The sequence below is a fragment of the Schistocerca piceifrons genome, chromosome 1 (genome assembly GCF_021461385.2).
Source record: "Schistocerca piceifrons isolate TAMUIC-IGC-003096 chromosome 1, iqSchPice1.1, whole genome shotgun sequence".
NCBI lineage: Eukaryota > Metazoa > Arthropoda > Insecta > Orthoptera > Acrididae > Schistocerca > Schistocerca piceifrons.
The window spans coordinates 1,239,806,345-1,239,829,193 of NC_060138.1; the positions used below are offsets into that span (position 1 = coordinate 1,239,806,345).

Sequence of the window (22,849 nt, forward strand, 5' to 3'; positions counted from 1 at the left end):
ACCTTCGTTCTTGTCGCTATAAGCAACTCTATCCTCAGCCACATTTCTCTCTCCTTTGAAGGCATTATCTACAAACAAATCCAGGGTACGGCTATGGGCACCAGCATGGCACCATCCTATGCCAACCTATTTTTGGGCCATCTAGAGCAAACCTTCCTAAACACTCATAATCCTAAACCCTCGACCTGTTTCAGATTCATTGATGACATCTTTGTGATCTGGATCAAGGGTGAGGACATCCCATCCACATTCCTCCAGAACCTCAACTACTTCTCTCCCATTCATTTCACCTGGTTCTATTCAGCCCAACAAGCCACCTTCCCAGATGTTTACGTCCACCTCAAAGATGGCTACATCAGTACCTCCTTCCATACAAACCTACTAACCATCAGCAATACATCCACTTCGACAGCTGCCATCCATTCCATACCAGGAATTCCCTTTCATAAAGCCTAGCCAACCATCGTCATCCTGTTTGCAGTGACAAGCAGTCTCTCTTGATATATACCAAGGGTCCCACAGAAGCCTTCACAAACTGCATTATCCTCCAAACCTTGTACAAAAACAAATCTCTCCTGCCTTATCTTTCCAGTCTCCCACCACCTCCCAAAGTCCCACCATCTGGCCACATCGGAGTATTCCCCTCGTAACTCAAGTCCCACACAGGACTGCAGCAACCAAATTACATTCTCCGCTAAGGTTTTGACTATCGCTCGTCGTGCCCTGAAATGAGAAATGTCCTGCCCACTATCATTTCCACCCCACCAACAGTGGTATTCCATCGTCCATCGAACCTACACAGTATACTTGTCCATCCCTGCACAACCCCTGCTCCCAACCCCCTACCGCATGGCTCATACACCTGTAATGAACCTAGATGCAAGAACTGTCCCATACATCCTCCCACCACCAGCTACTCCAGTCTGGTCACAAACACCACGTACCCCATCAAAGGCAGGGCTAAGTGTGAAACCAGTCAAGTGATCTACAACCTAAGCCGCAACCACTGTACTAAATTTTATGTGGTCATGACAACCAACAAGATGTCTGTCCGCATGAATGGCCACTGACAGTGTGGCCAATAAAGAAGTGGACCACCCAGTTGTTGAGCACGTTGCCGAATATGATAGCCTTCTTTTCAGTGACTGCTTCACTGCATGTGCCATATGGATCCTTCCCACCAAACATCAGCTTTTCTGAATTGCGCATTTGGGAACCCTCCCTGAAATATATTCTACGTTCCCGTAACTCTCCTGGCCTCAACCATTCGTAGTCATTGTTCTCACCCATCCAGCTCCTTCTTACTTCCCATTCCAGTGCTACACAGCCTTCAGTCCACTACCACACCCAGTCTTTTTACTTCTCACCTTGTCCCCTACCCCTCTCCCCTGCCCTCCATCTAACCTGCACTCAGCTGCCCTCCCCTCTCCACCTCATCCTTGCATGCCCCAGCAGCACTTCACTGTCCGCCACCCCTACTCTACTATCCCTCCCTGACCCAGCCTCCTCCTTGCCCCCACCCAATCGCCACTCCCATCATGCACTGGTGATGCTGCCCGCAGTGTGGCTTCAGTTGCCGGAGACTGTGTGTGTGTGTGTGTGTGTGTGTGTGTGTGTGTGTGTGTGTGTGTGTGTTTTGTATATTTTTATGAAGGCCTTAATGGCAGAATGTTTTATTTGCGTCACAGTATGGTGAGTGGTGACTTTCCTTTTCATAATATTGTTACATTCCATCCTGTGTTCTCTATTGTTTGAAAAGGTCTGACAATATTTCTATATATAGACAACAAGCCCATGCATGAGTACGATATACTTGCATACAGAGGTCATTTATCTTATAATCTTTATCATTGTTTGCTTATACATTTTTATAATGACATTTATGTCGGTACATTTCTGTTTTCATTTACCAAGCAATGGAAAATCTAGGATGGAATGTAACAATATTATGAGAAGGAAAGTTGCTACTCTCCATATAGCGGTGATGCTGAGTCACAGATAGGCACAAAAAAAGACTTACACAATTAAAGATTTTGGCTATTGGCCTTCAACAACACACACACACACACACACACACACACACACACACACACACACACACACAGTGTTAGGGAACTGAAACCACACTACAAGCAGCAGTACCGGTGCATGATGGGAGTGGCGACTGTGTGGGGGTAAGGAGGAGGCTGGAGCGGGGAGGGGGAGGCATAGTATGATGGGGGTGGCAGACAGTGAAGTGCTGCATGTTAGACTGAAGGACGGGGAGAGGTGGGAAGGGGGAGGGAAGTAGCGGGTACGGAGAGAAATAAAAAGACTGGGTGTGGTGGTGGAATGATGACTGTGTAGTGCTGGAATGGGAACAGGGAAAGTGCTGGATGGGTGAGGACCATGACTAACGAAGGTTGAGGGTGTTTTTTTTTAAGGGTTTCTGTTTAAGTATACTCCCAAAGCATCTGAGGAAATGAACCATTTCACTTTGTTCAAATCTGAGTATTGGTCCTGATTACACATTTTTATATCTTTTTTTGTTACATATATCTAAAAACAAAGATGATGAGACTTACCAAACAAAAGCGCTGGCAGGTCGATAGACACACAAACGTACACACAAACGATTGCTTCATCAGGAAAGAGGGAAGGAGAGGGAAAGACGAAAGGATGTGGGTTTTAAGGGAGAGGATAAGGAGTCATTCCAATCCCGGGAGCGGGAAGACTTACCTTAGGGGGAAAAAAGGACAGGTATACACTCTCTCTCTCTCTCTCTCTCTCTCTCTCTCTCTCTCTCGCACGCACGCACGCGCACACACACACACACACACACACACATCCATCCGCACATACACAGACACAAGCAGACATTTGTAAAGGCAAAGAGTTTGGGCAGAGATGTCAGTCGAGGCGGAAGTAAAGAGGCAAAGATGTTGTTGAAAGACAGGTGAGGTATGAGTGGCGGCAACTTGAAATTAGCGGAGGTTGAGGCCTGGCGGATAACGAGAAGAGAGGATATACTGAAGGGAAAGTTCCTATCTCCGGAGTTCTGACAGGTTGGTGTTAGTGGGAAGTATCCAGATAACCCGGACGGTGTAACACTGTGCCAAGATGTGCTGGCCGTGCACCAAGGCTTGTTTAGCCACAGGGTGATCCTCATTACCAACAAACACTGTCTGCCTGTGTCCATTCATGTGAATGGACAGTTTGTTGCTGGTCATTCTCACATAGAAAGCTTCACAGTGTAGGCAGCTCAGTTGGTATATCACGTGGGTGCTTTCACACGTGGCTCTGCCTTTGATTGTGTACACCTTCCGGGTTACAGGACTGGAGTAGGTGGTGGTGGGAGGCTGCATGGGACAGGTTTTACACCGGGGGCGGTTACAAGGGTAGGAGCCAGAGGGTAGGGAAGGTGGTTTGGGGATTTCATAGGGATGAACTAACAGGTTACGAAGGTTAGGTGGACGGCAGAAAGACACTCTTGGTGGAGTGGGGAGGATTTCATGAAGGATGGATCTCATTTCAGGGCAGGATTTGAGGAAGTCGTATCCCTGCTGGAGAGCCACATTCAGAGTCTGATCGAGTCCCAGAAAGTATCCTGTCACAAGTGGGGCACTTTTGGGGTTCTTCTGTGGGAGGTTCTGGGTTTGAAGGGATGAGGAAGTGGCTCTGGTTATTTGCTTTTGTACCAGGTCGGGAGGGTAGTTGCGGGATGCGAAAGCTGTTTTCAGGTTGTTGGTGTAATGGTTCAGGGATTCCGGACTGGAGCAGATTCGTTTGCCACGAAGATCTAGGCTGTAGGGAAGGGACCGTTTGATGTGGAATGGGTGGCAGCTGTCATACTGGAGGTACTGTTGCTTGTTGGTGGGTTTGATGTGGACGGACGTGTGAAGCTGGCCATTGGACAGATGGAGGTCAATGTCAAGGAAAGTGGCATGGGATTTAGAGTAGGACCACGTGAATCTGATGGAACCAAAGGAGTTGAGGTTGGAGAGGAAATTCTGGAGTTGTTCTTCACTGTGAGTCCAGAACATGAAGATCGTCATCAATAAATCTGTACCAAACTTTGGGTTGGCAGGCCTGGGTAACCAAGAAGGCTTCCTCTAAGCGACCCATGAAGAGGTTGGCGTACGAGGGGGCCATCCTGGTACCCATGGCTGTTCCCTTCAATTGCGGGTATGTCTGGCCCTCGAAAGTGAAGAAGTTGTGGGTCAGGATGAAGCTGGCTAAGGTAATGAGGAAAGAGGTTTTAGGTAGGGTGGCAGGTGATCGGCTTGAAAGGAAGTGCTCCATCACAGCGAGGCCCTGGACATGCGGAATATTTGTGTATAAGGAAGTGGCATCAATGGTTACAAGGATGGTTTCCGGGGGTAACAGACTGGGTAAGGATTCCAGGCGTTCGAGAAAGTGGTTGGTGTCTTTGATGAAGGATGGGAGACTGCATGTAATGGGTTGAAGGTGTTGATCTACGTAGGCAGAGATACGTTCTGTGGGGGCTTGGTGTGTGTGTTTGTGTTTGTTTGCGTGTCTATCGACCTGCCAGCACTTTTGTTTGGTAAGTTTCATCATCTTTGTTTTTAGATATATTTTTCCCACGTGGAATGTTTCCCTCTATTATGTTCATATCATTTTTTTGTTATATGTTAGATGTAAAGAATCCAGTTTTTAGTTTGTGGTTTTTGAAGATATTTAAAACTTCCATGATTCACTGGTAATAACTGGAATGCTAGATATACATTTGCTTGTATCTTCTGTAGTGCAGTCTGTGTCTGAGTCTTTCCTTACTTCGCTGAGTCAACCATGGAAGCAGTATAGTTATTGCTTTGTCTTTCACTGTTGCATGTTGTTTTTTAAAGTTTTCTTTAACTTTCTGGTACAGCTCCAGAAACCTTAATGCGTGCATTGGAGCTGTTAAATTATCTGGCTGCATTGGATGACGACGGCAACTTGACAGATTTGGGTGCGGTCATGGCAGAATTTCCTCTGGATCCTCAGCTGGCGAAGATGTTGATAGCGAGCTGTCAGCACAACTGCTCCAATGAGATTCTCTCCATAACAGCTATGCTGTCAGGTAACATGCAGGACATGGTAGAAAGTGCCATCTTATTTACTTCTTTTAAATTACAACAATCTGTTTGTGTTTGTGGCAGTTAGTCACAAGTTTCTGAAAGCTGTGGTTTTAGGCACAAAATCTGTTGTTAAATTTTGTTGTTGTTGGAAGTAATGGCTGTGATCTGTTAGACAAGTGGGCTTGTGGGTTTGCTCAGGCAGTTTACCACTTACACAGATTGAATTATGTCCTACATTAATGATAATTCATAGACTGAGCAGAGCAGGAAACATTTGTAAGTTATTTTGCAAGTTGTTTTTATTTATGTTTGAAATCACATTTAAGATCAAAGCAAACTTTCACTCAAAATAGTGAATTACTAGTATAAAAAACTGCAGTATTAAAATGTAGGTTTACACTCATACATGTACAATTTAAAAGTATTGCTTCTTGCTACTTTCGAGAAGAGCACAACCAAGATCTGATTTATCAGTCAAATGCTTTATGTTTACTTGTGTCTGATGTCATGTAGCATTTTAGAAATGCTAGTATTTTAGGAATGACAAGTTGTTCCACATGGATTGATATTAAATTAACTATTTTATTTATTTACAATCATAATTTCAGCTATTGTGCCATTCATTTCTTAGCAATTGTACACTCTTAATCTGGGTAATAGTTTAATGCTCCCATTCCAATCACGAAATTGGTTTTTGGAACTTATTACTCAGGTAATAGGTACCGTGTACAACATTGTAACATTGAAACCTTTAAAATAGTTTGCATTACTGCACTTTTTCTGTGAATTGATAAACTTGCTGGTGGATGTCTTGCCCCAGATTTTTTCTCAGGTTTCTCGCAGCCGGTTAGAAACATGTTGTTACTAGAAAACAACCCTACAAATAAATAATTCATTCTTACTTTTTGTTGCCAACCACAACTTATTTACTTCACTTTCCACTATTATATCATATTTGATTAAATCAAACAATGGAAAATACATTGTCATATTTGACCAATATATCTGAGTAAAGGACTGCAGTCAAGAGCACACGGCACACTTGGTGCTGAAAATATCACAGCTTCCAAGTTGGAATAGTGGCACTATGTCTGTAGTAGAAAGACTGTGCACTCTGCAGTCTGCCTTGGTTAACTATTAGTAAAGAAATAAATAATATCAAACAAGAATTTACATACAGCCCCAGTCAAGGTTGATGTGTGGAGGCACGATAGTTTTAGGAATAAACTGACTGCATGGAACTGTCGGTGTACAACAGGTTGCGAAGTAGAACTGAAATTGCCTATTACAGTGGCAAGACGTGAACAGTATCCATTTCTTTAAAATTTACTGAACTTTTAATAGCAAGAAGAAATGCATTGTGATAAAAACTCAGTAGTTTCCTCGTTGCTGTGAAAAAGTGATTGATAAAAAAATTTACTTTAGTGTTGATTAACCTCTTCTTATTAGAAATTTGAGTCCGGTGTGGAGCATATTGTTCATTTAGTACGACTCGGTAACAGTGTTACTGTAATAGTTCTTAAATACACACACACAAAAATTTTGCATCACCCAAGTTCCCAGAACTCCTGAAGATAGATGTTGACTATGGATATTGTGTCACAGACACAGTCCCTTTGACTGTTCAGAGATGCCACTAAACCCACGCAAAGATGTAAACAGACATGCATGAGCAGTGCCTATTAGACAGAGGGGATTCCGACAGCCGAACAGTTCGTCATTCCACCAAGAAGGAGGTGCACGACCTGTATCTATATTTCACCATGCCTAGACGGTCAATACCGCTGTTAAATTCTGTCTGCATTGTTACTTTATGCCAGGAAGGGCTCTCAACAAGGGAAGTGTCCAGGCGTCTGAGTGAACCAAAGGGATGTTGTTCGGACGTGAAGGAGATGCAGAGAGACAAGAACTGCTGATGATGTGCCTAGCTCAGGCTGCCCAAGGATTACTACTGCAGTGGATGACTGCTACCTATGGATTATGGCTCGGAGAAACCCTACAGCAATGCCACCATGTTGAATAATGCTTTTTGTGCAGTCACAGGACATTGTGTTAAGACTCACTGTGTGCAATAGGCTGCGTGATGCGCACCTTCACTCCCAATTCCCACAGCGAGGTCCAGCTTTGCAACCACGACACCGTGCAGCGCGGTACAGATGGGCCCAACAACATGCCGAATGGACCGCTTGGAATTGGTATCACATTCTCTTCACTGATGAGTGTCTCATATGCCTTCAACAAGACAATCGTCGGAGACTTGTTTGGAGGCAGCCCGGTCAGTCTTGACGCCATACACACACTGTCAAGCGAGTGCAGGAAGGTGGAGGCTCCCTGCTGCTTTGGGGTGGCATTATGCGGGGCTGACGTACCGCGCTGGTGGTCATGGAAGGTGCTGTAACGAATGTATGATTTGTGAATGCCATCCTCCAACCAATAGTGCAGCCATATCAGCAGCATATGGCGAGGCATTAGTCTTCATGGATGACAATTCGTGCCCCCATCGTGCACGACTTGTGAATGACTTCCTTAAGGATAACAACATCGCTCGACTTGGGTGGCCAGCATGTTCTCCAGGCACGAACCCTTGGGAGATGCCTGGGATGGATTGAAAAGGACTGTTTATGGATGACGCAACCCACCAACTATTCTGAGGGATCTACATCGAATCACCATTTAGGAGTGGGACAATCTGGACCAACAGTGCCTTGATGGACTTGTAAGTGGTATGCCATGACAAATACAGGCATGCATCAATGCAAGAGGACATGGTACAGGGTATTAGAGGTACCTGTGTGTACAGCAGTGTGGACCACCACCTCTGAAGGTATCTCTGTATGATGGTACAACATGCAATGTGTGGTTTTCATGAGCAATAAGAAGGGCAGAAATGATGTCTATGTTGATCTCTATTCCAATTTACTGTACAGGTTCCAGAAATCTCGGAGTCGAGGTGATGCAAAACATTGTTTGATGTGTGTATTACCCATTCGTAATTGTTAGTTTTTGCTTGATAATGGCACAATAGCTAAAATCACCTTTGCAAACATATATATCTCATAACACTCCAGGCAGAAAATGTTGTCATTTCTATTATCTGTTTATTTCAAAGAACCATTAATTTTTTATGCCCTAGAGCAACCACAGTGATCGCAGTAAATTATTTATATTTTCTTCTGGTAACTGGTTTCTCTCTGTATGACCATCTTCGAGCCAGCAGCTGAAAGTGTTATGCAGTGCTTGACAGGTGCCATCTGGTGCTACACAGCACTCCCATGAATCAGCTCCACAAATAATCTGGAGTCTCGTTTCGAGATAGTTGTATGGACCGAAGCTGGAATCACAAATAAGTTAATTTATTGCGAACTGTAGTGCTTTTTATTATTAAAATTTCCACAAATCATTTATTTGCTAGCAGAAGAGATTTTCAGCAAGATATTAATCATTTACTAATGTTTTTGCAACGAAACACTCTCTGTACGATGCACAGTGGTGGATTTGGTTTCGTGTACATTACTCTGATTTTTATCAGTTTTTTATATGTTTTATTAGGTCACTGTCTTGTCTGTCTGTCTGTAGTGTACAAACTTTGCAGTTGATTTTAAGCAAATTCCCAATGAGCTAGTGACTTGAAATTTTAAACATAACTCACTTCTTGGTTTATGGGGGGAGGGGGGGTTGTGAAAAAGATTGGTAATGCCTGACAACTCGACTGCTCTGGTGCTCTGGAAGACTGGCATGTTGTGCAGTTAGTATCAGAATGCATTCCAGGCTATAGGCAGGCAGAGAGGGATGGCTGAGCAGACAGAGAGAGGAAGAGGAGATGTTACAATCCATTGAGAAATATTACACACGTAAGACAAAAAGTAGATAAATTTGGAATATAACACAACTTTGAATGGGACAAAATATTATAAAATAATTTTCCCTGATCCTGTAAAGATTCATAACACCAGTCACAGTCCCAAAAATTTGTGAATGTGAATTTTTAATAGCTGTGACGAATTTTGTAAGATTTATTATGAAAAATGTGGGCACCTACAATACATAATTGATGCATGAATAGTTCACCTGCTAACTATTATCAATTTTATGTACCTGTCATTTTTCATTGTCAGTCTTACAATTGTTGTCATAGCTATTAAAAATACACAAGCACAAAGTTTCAGGGCAATATGTGTGGTACTAGGAGAATTTTTTTTTTAATCTGATTTAAAAATGTGTACATTAAAAATTTATTTCAATACAGTTGAACCTGATTTATACGTAACACTGTCCTGTGTAATTCTTATTTGTCTGTAAAGTTTTGTCAGTCTTGACAAAATATAGTTTAAAAACATGTTACATAAACATTTACTTGTATGTAATACATTTTTACATAATTTGCTGTTATACGTAACAAATTCCAGTGAAATAAATTGAGTTTTGCATAATTGTAATGAGTGAGTGCTGTTTGGAAAGAAGCCCTGTGATATTTTGTATAACTTAATTGACTTAAGCAAGTACAGATAGTGGGTGGTGCTGCAGAGACAAGGGTCAGACACACAGTTAACCAGAGCCAGCGGCATGGAAACACCCACACACATTCCAGGCACTCTTTTCAGTACAAGAATTTCTTTTGTATCATTCATTTGCTTTCAATCACCCTTGGAGAACAGAAAAAGTAAAAGTTACACTAGATCAGAAATTAAAATTCATATGAGAGGGGGATGTTAATACACAGAAAACGGAATCTGAAATTGCTTCGGACTTAGCAATGCCTATACTACACTATGTACAGTCATCAGCAAAAGAAACAGTATTTTGAATGAATTTTTTTAATTGGGTCGAAAGTCAACGAAGTGCTTTTGTCAGCAAGAAGGGAGATGCGTAGATTTGGAAAAGACACTTTTTATACAGTTCCAGCAAAAATAGGCTGCTGCTCTGCCGATCAGTGGCAACATGCTGAAACCAAAGGTGTTAGATTTAGCTGGAAGTATGAATATGACTGCTGATTTCAGTGCTTCATCAGCATGGTTACAAGGATTTAAAAATTATCATGGAATAATAGGGAGAAAAATTTCCAGCGAACAGAAAACTGTGGTTCTGCTGGTTATCTTAAGGGACTATAAACCTCAAAAAATCTATAACTGTGATGTGACCAGTATATTCTATGAGCTGCTTCTTAATAAAACTTTAGCTGATAACTGACTTATGCCATGGAGGGAAGAAAAGTAAAATTAGATGACAGGTCTTCTTGCCACAAATGCAGATCTGTCTGACAAGCTTCCCCATGTGTGATAGGAAAATACGAGAATCCGAGGTGTTTTGAAGGTGTAAAGATATGGGTGATTAAGCTTTTTAATGGAACAGTGGTTAAGAAACTGGACATAAGAATGATAAAAAAAAGAGGATCATTCTTCTGATCGATGTGCAGCACATCCATCCTAAGTAGTTTTGGAAAATATTAAGAGTGGAATTTTTATCTCCAAACTGTACCAGTATTCTACAGGTGGTTCAATATGTGATAGCTCTGACTGATGCAGGAAACTAAACTCTCTTCATTAACTTTCTACATATAATTTATTTTGGCTGTCTGGCAGCTAGTGTCATCCTCCTCAATCAACAGCTGTTTCCATAAAGCTGGTACCTTACTGGAAGAGACTGATGGTGGTGATGGTGAAGTTGTGTCTGGTAATGAGATAGCTGTACTGGAGGATGCAGATTTCGGCAGTTTTGTACGTTTTGATGATGATCTCACCGTGTATGCAGAACTACAGGATGAGGAGATAATTGCTAATGTGTGCCAGTTGTGTGTGGTGAAGATCGGGAAGATGGACCAACTTAAAGTGACAGAGTTGGAGACTACAACTTGAATCGTGGGACACCTAAACTGAGTGAAGTGTTAAGTGCAATTAGTGTGTATAGGCATTACATCAGGGTGAAAAGTAATAGTGAAGAAGCTCAGAATTCATTAATAATTTTGCAAAATGAGGTTATATACTTAATATGCCAAAAGTGATACAAGCCAAATTATCTGATTTCTTTAAAGCAGGTTCAAGTTAAAAATAACGTATTTTCTCTTTAAAACTGCACATTTGTTGATTGCACAGGGCACAGTGCTAAATTACAATACAGTATCTAATTTCTCTAAAGCATGACTGAATATCAGTTTTCCTTTTAATATGGTACAGTATATTCATTGTTTGTAAAGTGTACACCTGTAGGCCAATTGTATGTGTCCTCCCCCTAGCAAAAAATATGATTTGTATTACTGTATTTATATCCGATTCTAAGTAATTCTGAATTACAAGTGATCTTTTCTTTCCCTTGAATCCATATAAATCAGGTTCAAATGTAATTTACAGAGTTTTCTTTGTCTACTTCATTAGTAAGTAGTGTTAAATATTTTTAATGCGTGTTGTGGAATTAGTCCTAGAACACCATATGAGCATATGCTGTTATAAACTTAAACTATTGGGAGTGTTCACCCTTTGAAGTTGGCTGTATTGGGTTTAAAATTAATATAAAGTCAATAATTGATGGGAAAGAGAGAAGGTGGTGGAGTTGAAAAGGAGAAAATACTGTTGTCAGTGTGTTTTGGGGGGTATCACAGAACACTTCTAATGATCTAAATAAGCAGATTCATGAACATCAGTGCCAGCACAAACCATGTAAGTGATGTGTTCGGTTTTGGGTGTATCTTTCTTTGATTCAATTTTGCTATTTCCAAAAGTGCTAATAAATTTTCAGTTAATATTGTCATGGTCCGTGAAACTTTTTGAATCCTGATGTTTTATCCAGAACTGCCTTGGACATCTTTGGAGATGTTCTTGATTGTCTTGTTCAAGACTCAGCACAACCAGGAGCATCTTAGATGATGATCAAAACAGCTCTGGAAGAAATGTCAGGCACAAAAAAAATTTAAAGGGTTCCTACCACAGAACCCAGAAAACTCACCAGCAGCTAAGACGGCAGTTTTGGAAAACCTTCATTATATGATGAGAATATGCTTTATCAGTTTACCAGCAGTGAGAATTTAATTGCGTTTTAGAGAGATTCTTATTAGTGAAAATGAGGAGATTAAATTAGGTAAAAAAAATCTTGGGGATGGTAAATTGTGAAACCTCAGTTTTTTTCGCTGACGGAGTTCATTAGTAGTCTGATGTTTGAGAAGAGCAAATTCTCTCTCTAATAGAGTATTATTGGCAAGCTATCAGTGTAATGTATAAATTGGCATTATTTTTTTGTAAATAAAAGTAGCATTGAACATGACAAATAGATCTTTGTTCATTGACGAATCATCGATCATGTGGAGTATTGTTGTGTGTTTCTTACTCCTGCTTCCATTCTTTTTCTTCACAAAAGTAGCCAGTACTATTTCCAGTTATATTCACTACACTAACTCTTCTCTGCAACAGGTTCCTTTGGCATCTATCACTGTTTGATCTGTCAGTCTTCTTTAGCATCTGATCCTCTGTTTCAATTTTGCTGCATATGAAATAGATGCCTACACTCCATATTTCTGTTGTCCGATTGATTGCAGCTTAAGTTTTTCTTCAAGATCAAACAAATTCTAAGCTTAATTCTTTCCTATTAAAGTTTGAATGGGGTAATACGCCTCTCTCATGCTCAACTCTAAAAACAATTTTTTATGACACACTACAGAGACTAAAGTGAAATTTGAACCACAATTCATCGTGCTTTTTATGTATCTACCACACATTCAATGAGACAGTGACCACATTTTTGCCAGGAGCAACAGAAAGAGAACAGAACATAATCCATTGAAGGACTGAGTCCTGAAACTTTGTATTACCAGTTTGAGGGTGACACATTAAGTTGCGTAATAGTCATTTTGACTACAGTTTTGTCATAATCAAAATGCATACTAATATAGGTCGGTGTGCCTCATTCCTTCTACATGTGATAATAGCAGTTATTAAGTGAAATTACATGATAAGCACAACTTAAACTATATTATGAACTGACAATTAGTAAAACTTGGTAAACGAGGTTTACTTATTACAATGTTCCATAAATTCAGACAAAAAATAGAAACAGTGGTCAAGCAAGAACTGTTTAACTTTATTTTAAATGCATTTAATGTTGGTATTCCTTTTAGGTAAGAAGGCAAATGGTTATATAACTTAGCTCCAGTATGATACACTTCTGTTTTGCATAAGTTTGTATTTACTGTGTTCATGTGTAGGTTCATATTCTGCCTAGTTTCATATGTGCATAGATCATAGTGGTGTCTGAAGAGATTTTCCTTTTTTAATTTGACTTGTTCCCTGTTGTTCCTGTTGGACCATAGGGTAGCAGTAAAGACCTTCCATCTGGTTCCATTGGCAGCCAAACATTTCAGTGCGCTTCATGTTTTACCAGCTTTCAGAGCTTCCTCTTCCACCATTCTTTTCCATGTCTTTTTTTGGGCGGCCGTGTCTACATGTTCCTTGTGGGTTCCAATTCAGTGCTGCCTTTTCAACAGCTCCTTGTTTGCATATTGTGTCACCAATCCACCTCCATTTTCTTTCCTTTATTTGTTCACGGATTGGTCGCTGGTTTGTCATCTCCCACAATTTGTCATTTGATATAACATCTGGCCACATTTATAATTCGCCAAAGACATGGGTTTATGAAGACTTGCAGCTGGTTTACAATCATGTTTGTTATCCTCCATGTTTCTCAACTATACAGGACTGACTGACTTTATGTTGCTATTGAACAAGTGCAGTTTGGTTCATCTTGAGATGTTCTTATTACGCCAGACAGGGTACAGTTGTACAAAGGCTCCATTTACTATCCATATCCGGCTTTTTGCATCCTTCTCGGCCCCTCCATCTTTACAGACAGTACTGCCTAGATATACAAAGGAGTCTACTTGTTCCAGTTCCTTTCTATACACAGTTATCTTCGCTTGTTTTTAGGATCACATTCTCATTTCCTTAGTTTTCTGAACATTCATTTTAAGTCCTGCAATTTCTGCTTCCCCCCATGAACCATAGACCTTGCCATTGGTGGGGAGGCTTGCATGCCTCAACGATACAGATAGCCGTACTGTAGGTGCAACCACAACGGAGGGGTATGTGTTGAGAGGCCAGACAAACGTGTGGTTCCTGAAGAGGGGCAGCAGCCTTTCCAGTAGTTGCAGGGGCAACAGTCTGGATGATTGACTGATCTGGCCTTGTAACACTAACCAAAACGGCCTTGCTGTTGTGGTACTGCAAACGGCTGAAAGCAAGGGGAAACTACAGCCATAATTTTTCCCGAGGGCATGCAGCTTTACTGTATGATTAAATGATGATGGCATCCTCTTGGGTAAAATATTCCGCAGTTAAAATGGTCCCCCATTCAGATCTCCAGGCGGGGACTACTCAAGAGGACGTTGTTATCAGGAAAAAGAAAACCGGCATTCTACGGATCGGAGCGTGGAATGCCCGATTCCTTAATCGGGCAGGTAGGTTAGAAAATTTAAAAAGGGAAATGGATAGGTTGAAGTTAGATATAGTGGGAATTAGTGAAGTTCGGTGGCAGGAGGAACAAGACTTCTGGTCAGGTGACTACAGGGTTATAAATACAAAATCAAATAGGGGTAATGCAGGAGTAGGTTTAATAATGAATAGGAAAATAGGAATGTTGGTAAGCTACTACAAACAGCATAGTGAACGCATTATTGTGGCAAAGATAGATACGAAGCCCACACCTACTACAGTAGTAGAAGTTTATATGCCAACTAGCTCTGCAGATGACGAAGAAATTGAAGAAATGTATGATGAAATAAAAGAAATTATTCAGATTGTGAAGGGAGACGAAAATTTAATTGTCATGGGTGACTGGAATTCAAGAGTAGGAAAAGGAAGAGAAGGAAACATAGTAGGTGAATATGGATTGGGGCTAAGAAATGAAAGAGGAAGCTGCCTGGTAGAATTTTGCACAGAGCACAACATAATCATAGCTAACACTTGGTTTAAGAATCATGAAAGAAGGTTGTATTCATGGAGGAACCCTGGAGATACTAAAAGGTGTCAGATTATATAATGGTAAGACAGAGATTTAGGAACCAGGTTTTAAATTGTAAGACATTGCCAGGGGCAGATGTGGACTCTGACCACAATCTATTGGTTATGAACTGTAGATTAAAACTGACGAAACTGCAAAAAGGTGGGAATTTAAGGAGATGGGACCTGGATAAACTGAAAGAACCAGAGGTTGTACAGAGTTTCAGGGAGAGCATAAGGGAACAGCTGACAGGAATCATAAGGGAACAGCTGACAGGAATGGGGGAGAGAAATACAGTAGAAGAAGAGTGGGTAGCTTTGAGGGATGAAACAGTGAAGGCAGCAGAGGATCAAGTAGGTAAAAAGACGAAGGCTAGTAGAAATCCTTGGGTAACAGAAGAGATACTGAATTAAATTGATGAAAGGAGAAAATACAATAATGCAGTAAATGAAGCAGTCAAAAAGGAATACAAACATCTCAAAAATGATATCGACAGGAAGTGCAAAATGGCTAAGCAGGGATGGCTAGAGGACAAATGTAAGGATGTAGAGGCTTATCTCATGAGGGGTGAGATAGATACTGCCTACAGGAAAATTAGAGAGACCTTTGGAGAAAAGATAACCACTTGCATGAATATCAAGAGCTCAGGTAGAAACCTAGTTCTAAGCAAAGAAGGGAAAGCAGAAAGGTGGAAGGAGTATATAGAGGGTCTATACAGGGGTGATGTTCTTGAGGACAATATTATGGAAATGGAAGAGTATGTAGATGAAGATGAAATGGGAGATACGATACTGCATAAGAGTTTGACAGAGCACTGAAAGACCTAAGTCAAAACAAGGCCCCGGGAGTAGACAACATTCCATTAGTACTACTGACAGCCTTGGGAGAGCCAGTCCTGACAAAACTCTACCATCTGGTGAGCAAGATGTATGAGACAGGCGAAATACCATCAAACTTCAAGAAGAATACAATAATTCCAATCTCAAAGAAAGCAGGTGTTGACAGATGTGAAAATTACCGAACTATCAGTTTAGTAAGTCACAGCTGCAAAATACTAACGCAAATTCTTTACAGATCAATGGAAAAACTTGTAGAAGCTGACCTCGGGGAAGATCAGTTTGGATTCCGTAGAAATATTGGAACACGTGAGGCAATACTGACCCTACGACTTATCGCAGAAGAAAGATTAAGGAAAGGCAAACGAACATTTCTAGCATTTGTAGACTTAGAGAAAGCTTTTGACAATGTTGATTGGAATACTCTTTCAAATTCTGAAGGTGGCAGGGGTAAAATACAGGGAGTGAAAGGCTATTTACAATTTGTACAGAAACCAGATGGCAGTTATAAGAGTTGAGGGACATGAAAGGGAAGCAGTGATTGGGAAGGGAGTGAGACAGGGTTGTAGCCTCTCCCCAATGCTGTTCAATCTGTATATTGAGCAGGCAGTAAAAGAAACGTTCGGAGCAGGCATTAAAATCCATGGAGGAGAAATAAAAACTTTGATGTTCGCTGATGACATTGTAATTCTGTCAGAGACAGCAAAGGACTTGGAGGAGCAGTTGAATGGAATGGACAGTGTCTTGAAAGGAGGATATAAGATGAACATCAACAAAAGCAAAACGAGGATAATGGAATGTAGTCGAATTAAATCGGGTGATGCTGACGGAATTAGGTTAGGAAATGAGACACTTAAAGTAGTAGATGAGTTTTGCTATTTGGGGAGCAAAATAACTGATGATGGTTGAAGTAGAGAGGATATTAAATGTAGACTGGCAATGGCAAGTAAAGCATTTCTGAAGAAGAGAAATTTGTTAACATCGAGTATAGATTTAAGTGTCAGGAAGTCGTTTCTGAAAGTATTTGTATGGAGTGTAGCCATGTATGGAAGTGAAACGTGGACGATAAATAGTTTAGGCAAGAAGAGAATAGAAGCTTTCGAAATGTGGTGCTACAGAAGAATGCTGAAGATTAGGTGGGTAGATCACATAACTAATTAGGAGGTATTGAATAAAATTGGGGAGAAGAGGAGTTTGTGACACAATTTGACTAGAAGAAGGGTTTAGTTGGTAGGACATGTTCTGAGTCATCAAGGGATCACCAATTTAGTATTGGAGGGCAGCGTGGAGGGTAAAAATCGTAGGGGGAGACCAAGAGATGAATACACTAAGCAGATTCAGAAGGATGTAGGCTGCAGTAGGTACTGGGAAATGAAGAGGCTTGCACAGGATAGAGTAGCATGGAGGGCTGCATGAAACCAGTCTCAGGACTGAAGACCACAACAATTACTTCTTTAAGTCTTTCCAACTTTTCTTCCATGTCACGCAATCCTAGCGAGAGCAGACAGATATCATCAGCAAAGTCAAGGTCTTCAAGCCTGTCTTGCATTCCCCACTGAATACCTTTTTTCCTACCATCAACAACTCTTTTCATAATGCTGTCAAGTAACAACAAGAACAAGGTAGGGACAGAATTCATCCCTGCCTCACCCCAGCGTTTATTTGGATAGAGTCAGTAAGTTTCCCATTGTGTAGCAGCCATGATACATGGTTTTAATAATATTTATTATCTTTGATGGTATTCCATATTCTTCTAAGGTATGCCACATAACTCTCCTATTAAGAGAGTCAAATGCCTTTTCAAAATCAATACATGTAAGGTAGAGTGTGCTCTGCCATTCTGCACTCTGATCAAGTATTATACGCAGTGTGTTGATGAGATCGACACAACTTCTGTGTTCTCTAAACCCAGCTTGCTCTTTTCTCTGTCATGCCTCGACTGAGTTCTTGATATGATTTAGCATCAATCTACAGAATACTTTACTTTGTACAGATAGGAAGGTGATGCCTTGCCAATTATTACAGTTGGTAATGTCCCCTTTCTTTGGCACCTTAATAATCAGCCCTTCTTTCCAGTCCTTTGGTATTTTCTGTTCTGACAGTATCTTCTTAAACAATGGATGCAGTAGATTTACAATGGTGTCAATGTCTGCTTTTAGCACCTCGGGTGCAATATTATCCATTCCTGGAGCTTTCCCGTTCTTTACCTGTTTGAGAGCTATGTCAATTTCAGTCTTAGTTGGTGTGTTTACATTGATTCTGTCACTGGCATCTGGAAAATTCTGTTGCCTCGCTCTCTTCAGGTTGCTCTCTGTTTAAGACTTCAGAAAAATGTTCTCTCCATCTTCTAAGTTGGTCTTCTTCTGTCAACAGTCGACCCACCTTGCTTTTCACACGTCTGTTCTTGCTGAAACCGTTTTTGGACAGCATTCTAGCGATGCGGTACAGCTCTTTTGCATCACCCCCTTACTGCAGCTCTCTCTGCTCTGAGCTTGCTCATCCATCCACTTTCTCTTATCATTCCTCACACTCTTCTTTGAGAGTCAGTAGCTGCATACTCTACTTGTATTAGAGTTTCTGCTGTCTTGTTTTACTCATATTTAATTTTTCTTTAATCTCCTTCCTACAGCTGATCAAATTCCATGTAAGCTCAGACATCCAATCTTTTTTCAAATGGTTTTTAAGGCCAAGGAGCTGTTTGTTCACATTGCAATAGATGTCCTTAATCTAAGTCTATCTATTATCAACACTATTTTCATCATTTTCCTGTGCTTCTTGGAGTGCCTTGTAGCGGTTCTTTAGCTCAGTACAGAAAGATTCTTGTTTTGCTGCTGTTTTTAAGTTTTCTCTCATCATATTTTTTGTTCTGTTGTTCGAACTTTCTATTTGTAGCCATGATTTTTAGTCTAAAATTTGCAACAATAAAGTGGTGATCACTGCCAACATCAGCCCCATGTTTATTTCTCACGTTCATCAGTGTTCTTCTAAATTTTTTGCTTAGCGCAATATGATCAATTTGGTTTTCCGTTCTGTGATCAGGGGATACCCTTGTAACCTTATGGCAATTCTTGTGTGGGAATAATAACCTCCAATCTCCGAATCGTGACTGGCACAGAAATTTGAAAACATATCCTCATTTTCATTCATTTCTCCAATACAATGGACTCCCTTTACATGCTCTAGGCCTTAATTGTTCTTTCTCACTTTTGCATTTAGGTCTCCCACAATAATCAAGATGTCTCTCTTACTGGTACTTTTAATGGTGTCACTTTAGGAGAGGTAAAACTAACTCTCTCTCTCTTAACCCCCCCCCCCCCCCCCCCCCCCCCCGAGGTTTCTGTAAGAGCATAGCATTGGATGACTGTGACATTTCAAATGTTTGTCTTAAATCGTCTTTCTGAAACTGTTTCCCATTCCATAAGGCTCTTTTTTGCGCCTTTGGTTAACAAAGGTCCAACTCCATTTCTGTGCTCTGCATCCTGTCCAGCGGGTCCAGAGTATAAAAAGGTGTATCCATCTTGTGTTTGGATTTCTCCAAAATCTAGCCATATCACATTACTAAGTCTGAGAATGTCAACCTGTAACTCGTCATCTCCTTTGTAACTTGTTTCAGTCTGCTGGCTTCTCTCAATGTTCTAATATTCCAAAAACCTATTTTCGTTGTCTTTCTCATGCCGAAGGTCGTCATATTTGAGTCCATCCGGCTGTTCTTTTCTGCTGTTTCTTTAACCATTTGTTTTTGGGAGTGCCGGTGACTGGCCTAGTCTAGTAGTGAGGCTGCCACCTAAGAGCCTCTAGACTTGCCCGATTTTCTTTTAAGGATTTACTTCCCTAGGTCGGCTGGCTTTCCTATGCCTAAGAGTCCCCCATACCCTTTATTATTATTATTATTATTTGAGATGGCAGGAAAAGGACAGGTTTGGGATAGGTGAAAAGGACCAGTGGGCTGTTGTGGGACACACTTCGTCTGGCTCCTCCCCCTCAGCCAATCCAGCATGGGTGACCCTGCTGGTAGCTAAGCTGCCGCTGGCATAAACCTCAGGATCCAGAGCACGCAAACCACCTCGCCTGCACGGACAGTGCTACTGTAAGGCGGTGTCCCTTGAGGAGGTTCCTTTTTTAAGATGCTCCCTTTTGTGAAAATTAGTATTTTGTATATATACAAGCAAGGCAGTGGCAATATTTAGAGAGTTTTAGAAAGGGGCCTACAGGAATCCTTGCATTTGGCTTTTTTATCACCCTGATAATCTTTTTCTGTATTTTAAATGTTTTTGTAGAATTTGTGAAGTTCCCCAAAAAAATCATTCCGTACATAAGTAGCAACTGTGTACTACAATGGTACATTATCAGCACTGATGAACAGCTTGTATTCTGAGTGAGGAGCTTAACAACGGAAGCTAGTGAATTCAGTCTCTTATTTAATTGTTTAGGTATGCCTCCCAATTCAGAAAATGCATGCCTAGAAATTTTGTATGGCTAACCTTCAACACAGTTTTCCTTCCATAGTGAAAACAGGGTTTGCACTTGCGTGTGTGTGTGTGTGTGTGTGTGTGTGTGTGTGTGTGTGCGTGTGCGTGCGCGCGCGCGCTTAATATGTGTAATTTCACACAGCTGTATCTCAAAACTCAAACCACTCCGCTTACAGATTTTTTTAACGTCTGAGTGAAGAAAGCTTAAGGTTTTGCAGCCTTCAGGTTTTTAAACTTTCATTATTGTGGTTATTTTATTTTTAAGCATTTATTTGCAAGAATATTCAGCATTATGTTAATATAATATGAATTTTAAACAATGTGCTATTACAATTTCTGTGACAAGGTTAATTGGCTATTAACCCTCTAGGCAATCTCAGCAGCTCCTCTCAGAAATTATAATAATAGTTTTGTTTAATGTGGGTAGATATCTTGCATTTTAGATGTCAGTTTTTAGCACTTTAAAGTACTGCTTTGTTTCTTTTGGTCGTATGCCATTGACCCAGCTATCACACAGTTCATTTTCTGCTTTGTGGGTGAGATCATCATATGGTATGTCACGTTTGACATGGTAATGTGTCCTGCTGCTTCCAAAATATTTGGTTAATGCCATTGTTTCAGTTTCACACCTCTCCCATTGCAACTTAACTATCTTCAAAATGAGTAGTTCACATACCTCTGAAAAATTTTCTGGCAAGGGTTTACAACAGGGATCATATCTCTGTGGAAGACCCATGTGCGAGAATACCTAATCACCCACTCGACACTTCCTACTCCAGTCCTGCCACAGGCTTATCCTATCTCATCAGAGGCTGGGCCACCTGTGAAAGCAGCCATCATATACCAGGTGTGCTGTAATCACTGCACAGCTTTTTATGCTGGTATGACAACCAACTGGCTGTCATGAGAATAAATGGCTACCACCCAACTGTGGCCAAGAGCAAAGTGGACCAGTCAGTAGCAGAGCATGCAGCTGAGCACAACATGAGTGTGCAGTGGCCGCTTCACAGTCTGGGCCATCTGGATTCGGCATCTACATCTGCATCTATACTCCACAAGCCACCTTCTAGGAATGTACACAATCGGAACTTTAAGAGTAAACCATACCGTGATGCAGGATGCCTCTCTTGCTGCATTTGGCACTGGAGTTAGTTGATCATCTGTGTGATGCTTTCGCCCTTACTAAATGAACCTGTAACGAAACATGCTTCCCCTCTTGGGATATTCTGTTTCTTCTATCAGCCCTATCCCGTTTGGATCCCATGCTGATGAGCAATAGTCAACAAATGTTTTTAAAGCTACTTCCTCTGTTGATGGGCTACATTTCCTGAGGATTCTCCCAATGAATTTGTCTGGCATCTGCCTTACTGGCAGTTAACTTTATGTGATCATTCCACTTCAAACCACCCTGTATGCACACTCCTACAGTCTTATGGAAGTAACCACTTCCAGTGATTGTTCTGCTATTGTGTAATCATATAATAATGGGACTTTGTCTATATATTCACAATATGGTAAATTTGTTGGGAGTGAAAAGCCTCGTGGAACTTGTGATGATATCTAAGAGGTCATTTTTGTGAAAAGTGATGGTCATATACACTCCCCTGTGGCATGCCCAAAGGTACTTTTCTGTCTAAACGCTTCTCTGCATTCAAAGTGACATGCTGTGTTCTGTTCGCTAGAAACTCTTCAATCCAGTCACATAGTTGGTCTGATATTCCATACACTCATATTCCGTTCGTTAGGTGACAGTGTCGAACTCATCGAATACCTTCTGAAAGTCAAGGATCACACTATCTACCTGGGTGCTTGTACCTATTGCTTTCTAGGGTTCGTGGATGGACAGAGAGAGCTAAGTTTCACACAGTCATTTGTGGAACCCACCATTGGCTTTTTTGAACTATGCAGGTAGAAGTTATACTTTCAACACATCCTTTGTTCCCGCAACTCTCCTGGCCTCTATCTCCCTCAACCCGTTGCTCTCACACACTCTACCAAAGTTTACCCTTCTCCTTCCCCTTCTTCTGTCCTATCGTCTCCTCCCAACCCATGTCACCTTCATTCTGCTCCGCACTCCACTGGCTCTCATACGTGGTGTATCACATGTCTAGCCTGTCCATTTTCCACATCTCTCTCCCATGTTCCAAGCCAGCAAACCTGCCGCTTTCCTCTTAGCTGTAAGCTACCCACTCTTAACGCTCCTTCCTACCTCCTGCTGCCCACTCCTCTAACCACGCTACTGCACTCCTGGCATTGTGCATCCAGCTGACACAATGTAGGTTCAGAGGTTTGTGCATTTGTGTGTGTGTGTGTGTGTGTGTGTGTGTGTGTGTGTGTGTGTGTGTGTGCACTGTATGTCGACAAAGGAATTATGCTGAGCAAGTTTTCTTTCCCCTTCGTGTGTGCCTGTCAAAAACTCAATGGCTGTGTTGTTCAGTGAGTAATATTCGTTTCAGGTTGTTGCTCTTCCCTTTCTTTTTCTCCCATTTAGAAGTGTTATTAATTTTTT

At 41.2% G+C, this 22,849-nt stretch overlaps 1 protein-coding gene across 1 annotated transcript in view; it reads left to right on the forward strand.

The window, feature by feature from the left end:
• Window positions 1–22,849, forward strand: part of LOC124782087 (putative pre-mRNA-splicing factor ATP-dependent RNA helicase PRP1) — an 86,521-nt gene that overhangs the window by 48,931 nt on the left and 14,741 nt on the right. Inside the window, exon 10 of the mRNA XM_047253913.1 lies at window positions 4,868–5,059. Within this exon, the coding sequence (XP_047109869.1) occupies window positions 4,868–5,059 (192 nt within the window). The remainder of the gene's footprint in view (window positions 1–4,867; window positions 5,060–22,849) is intronic.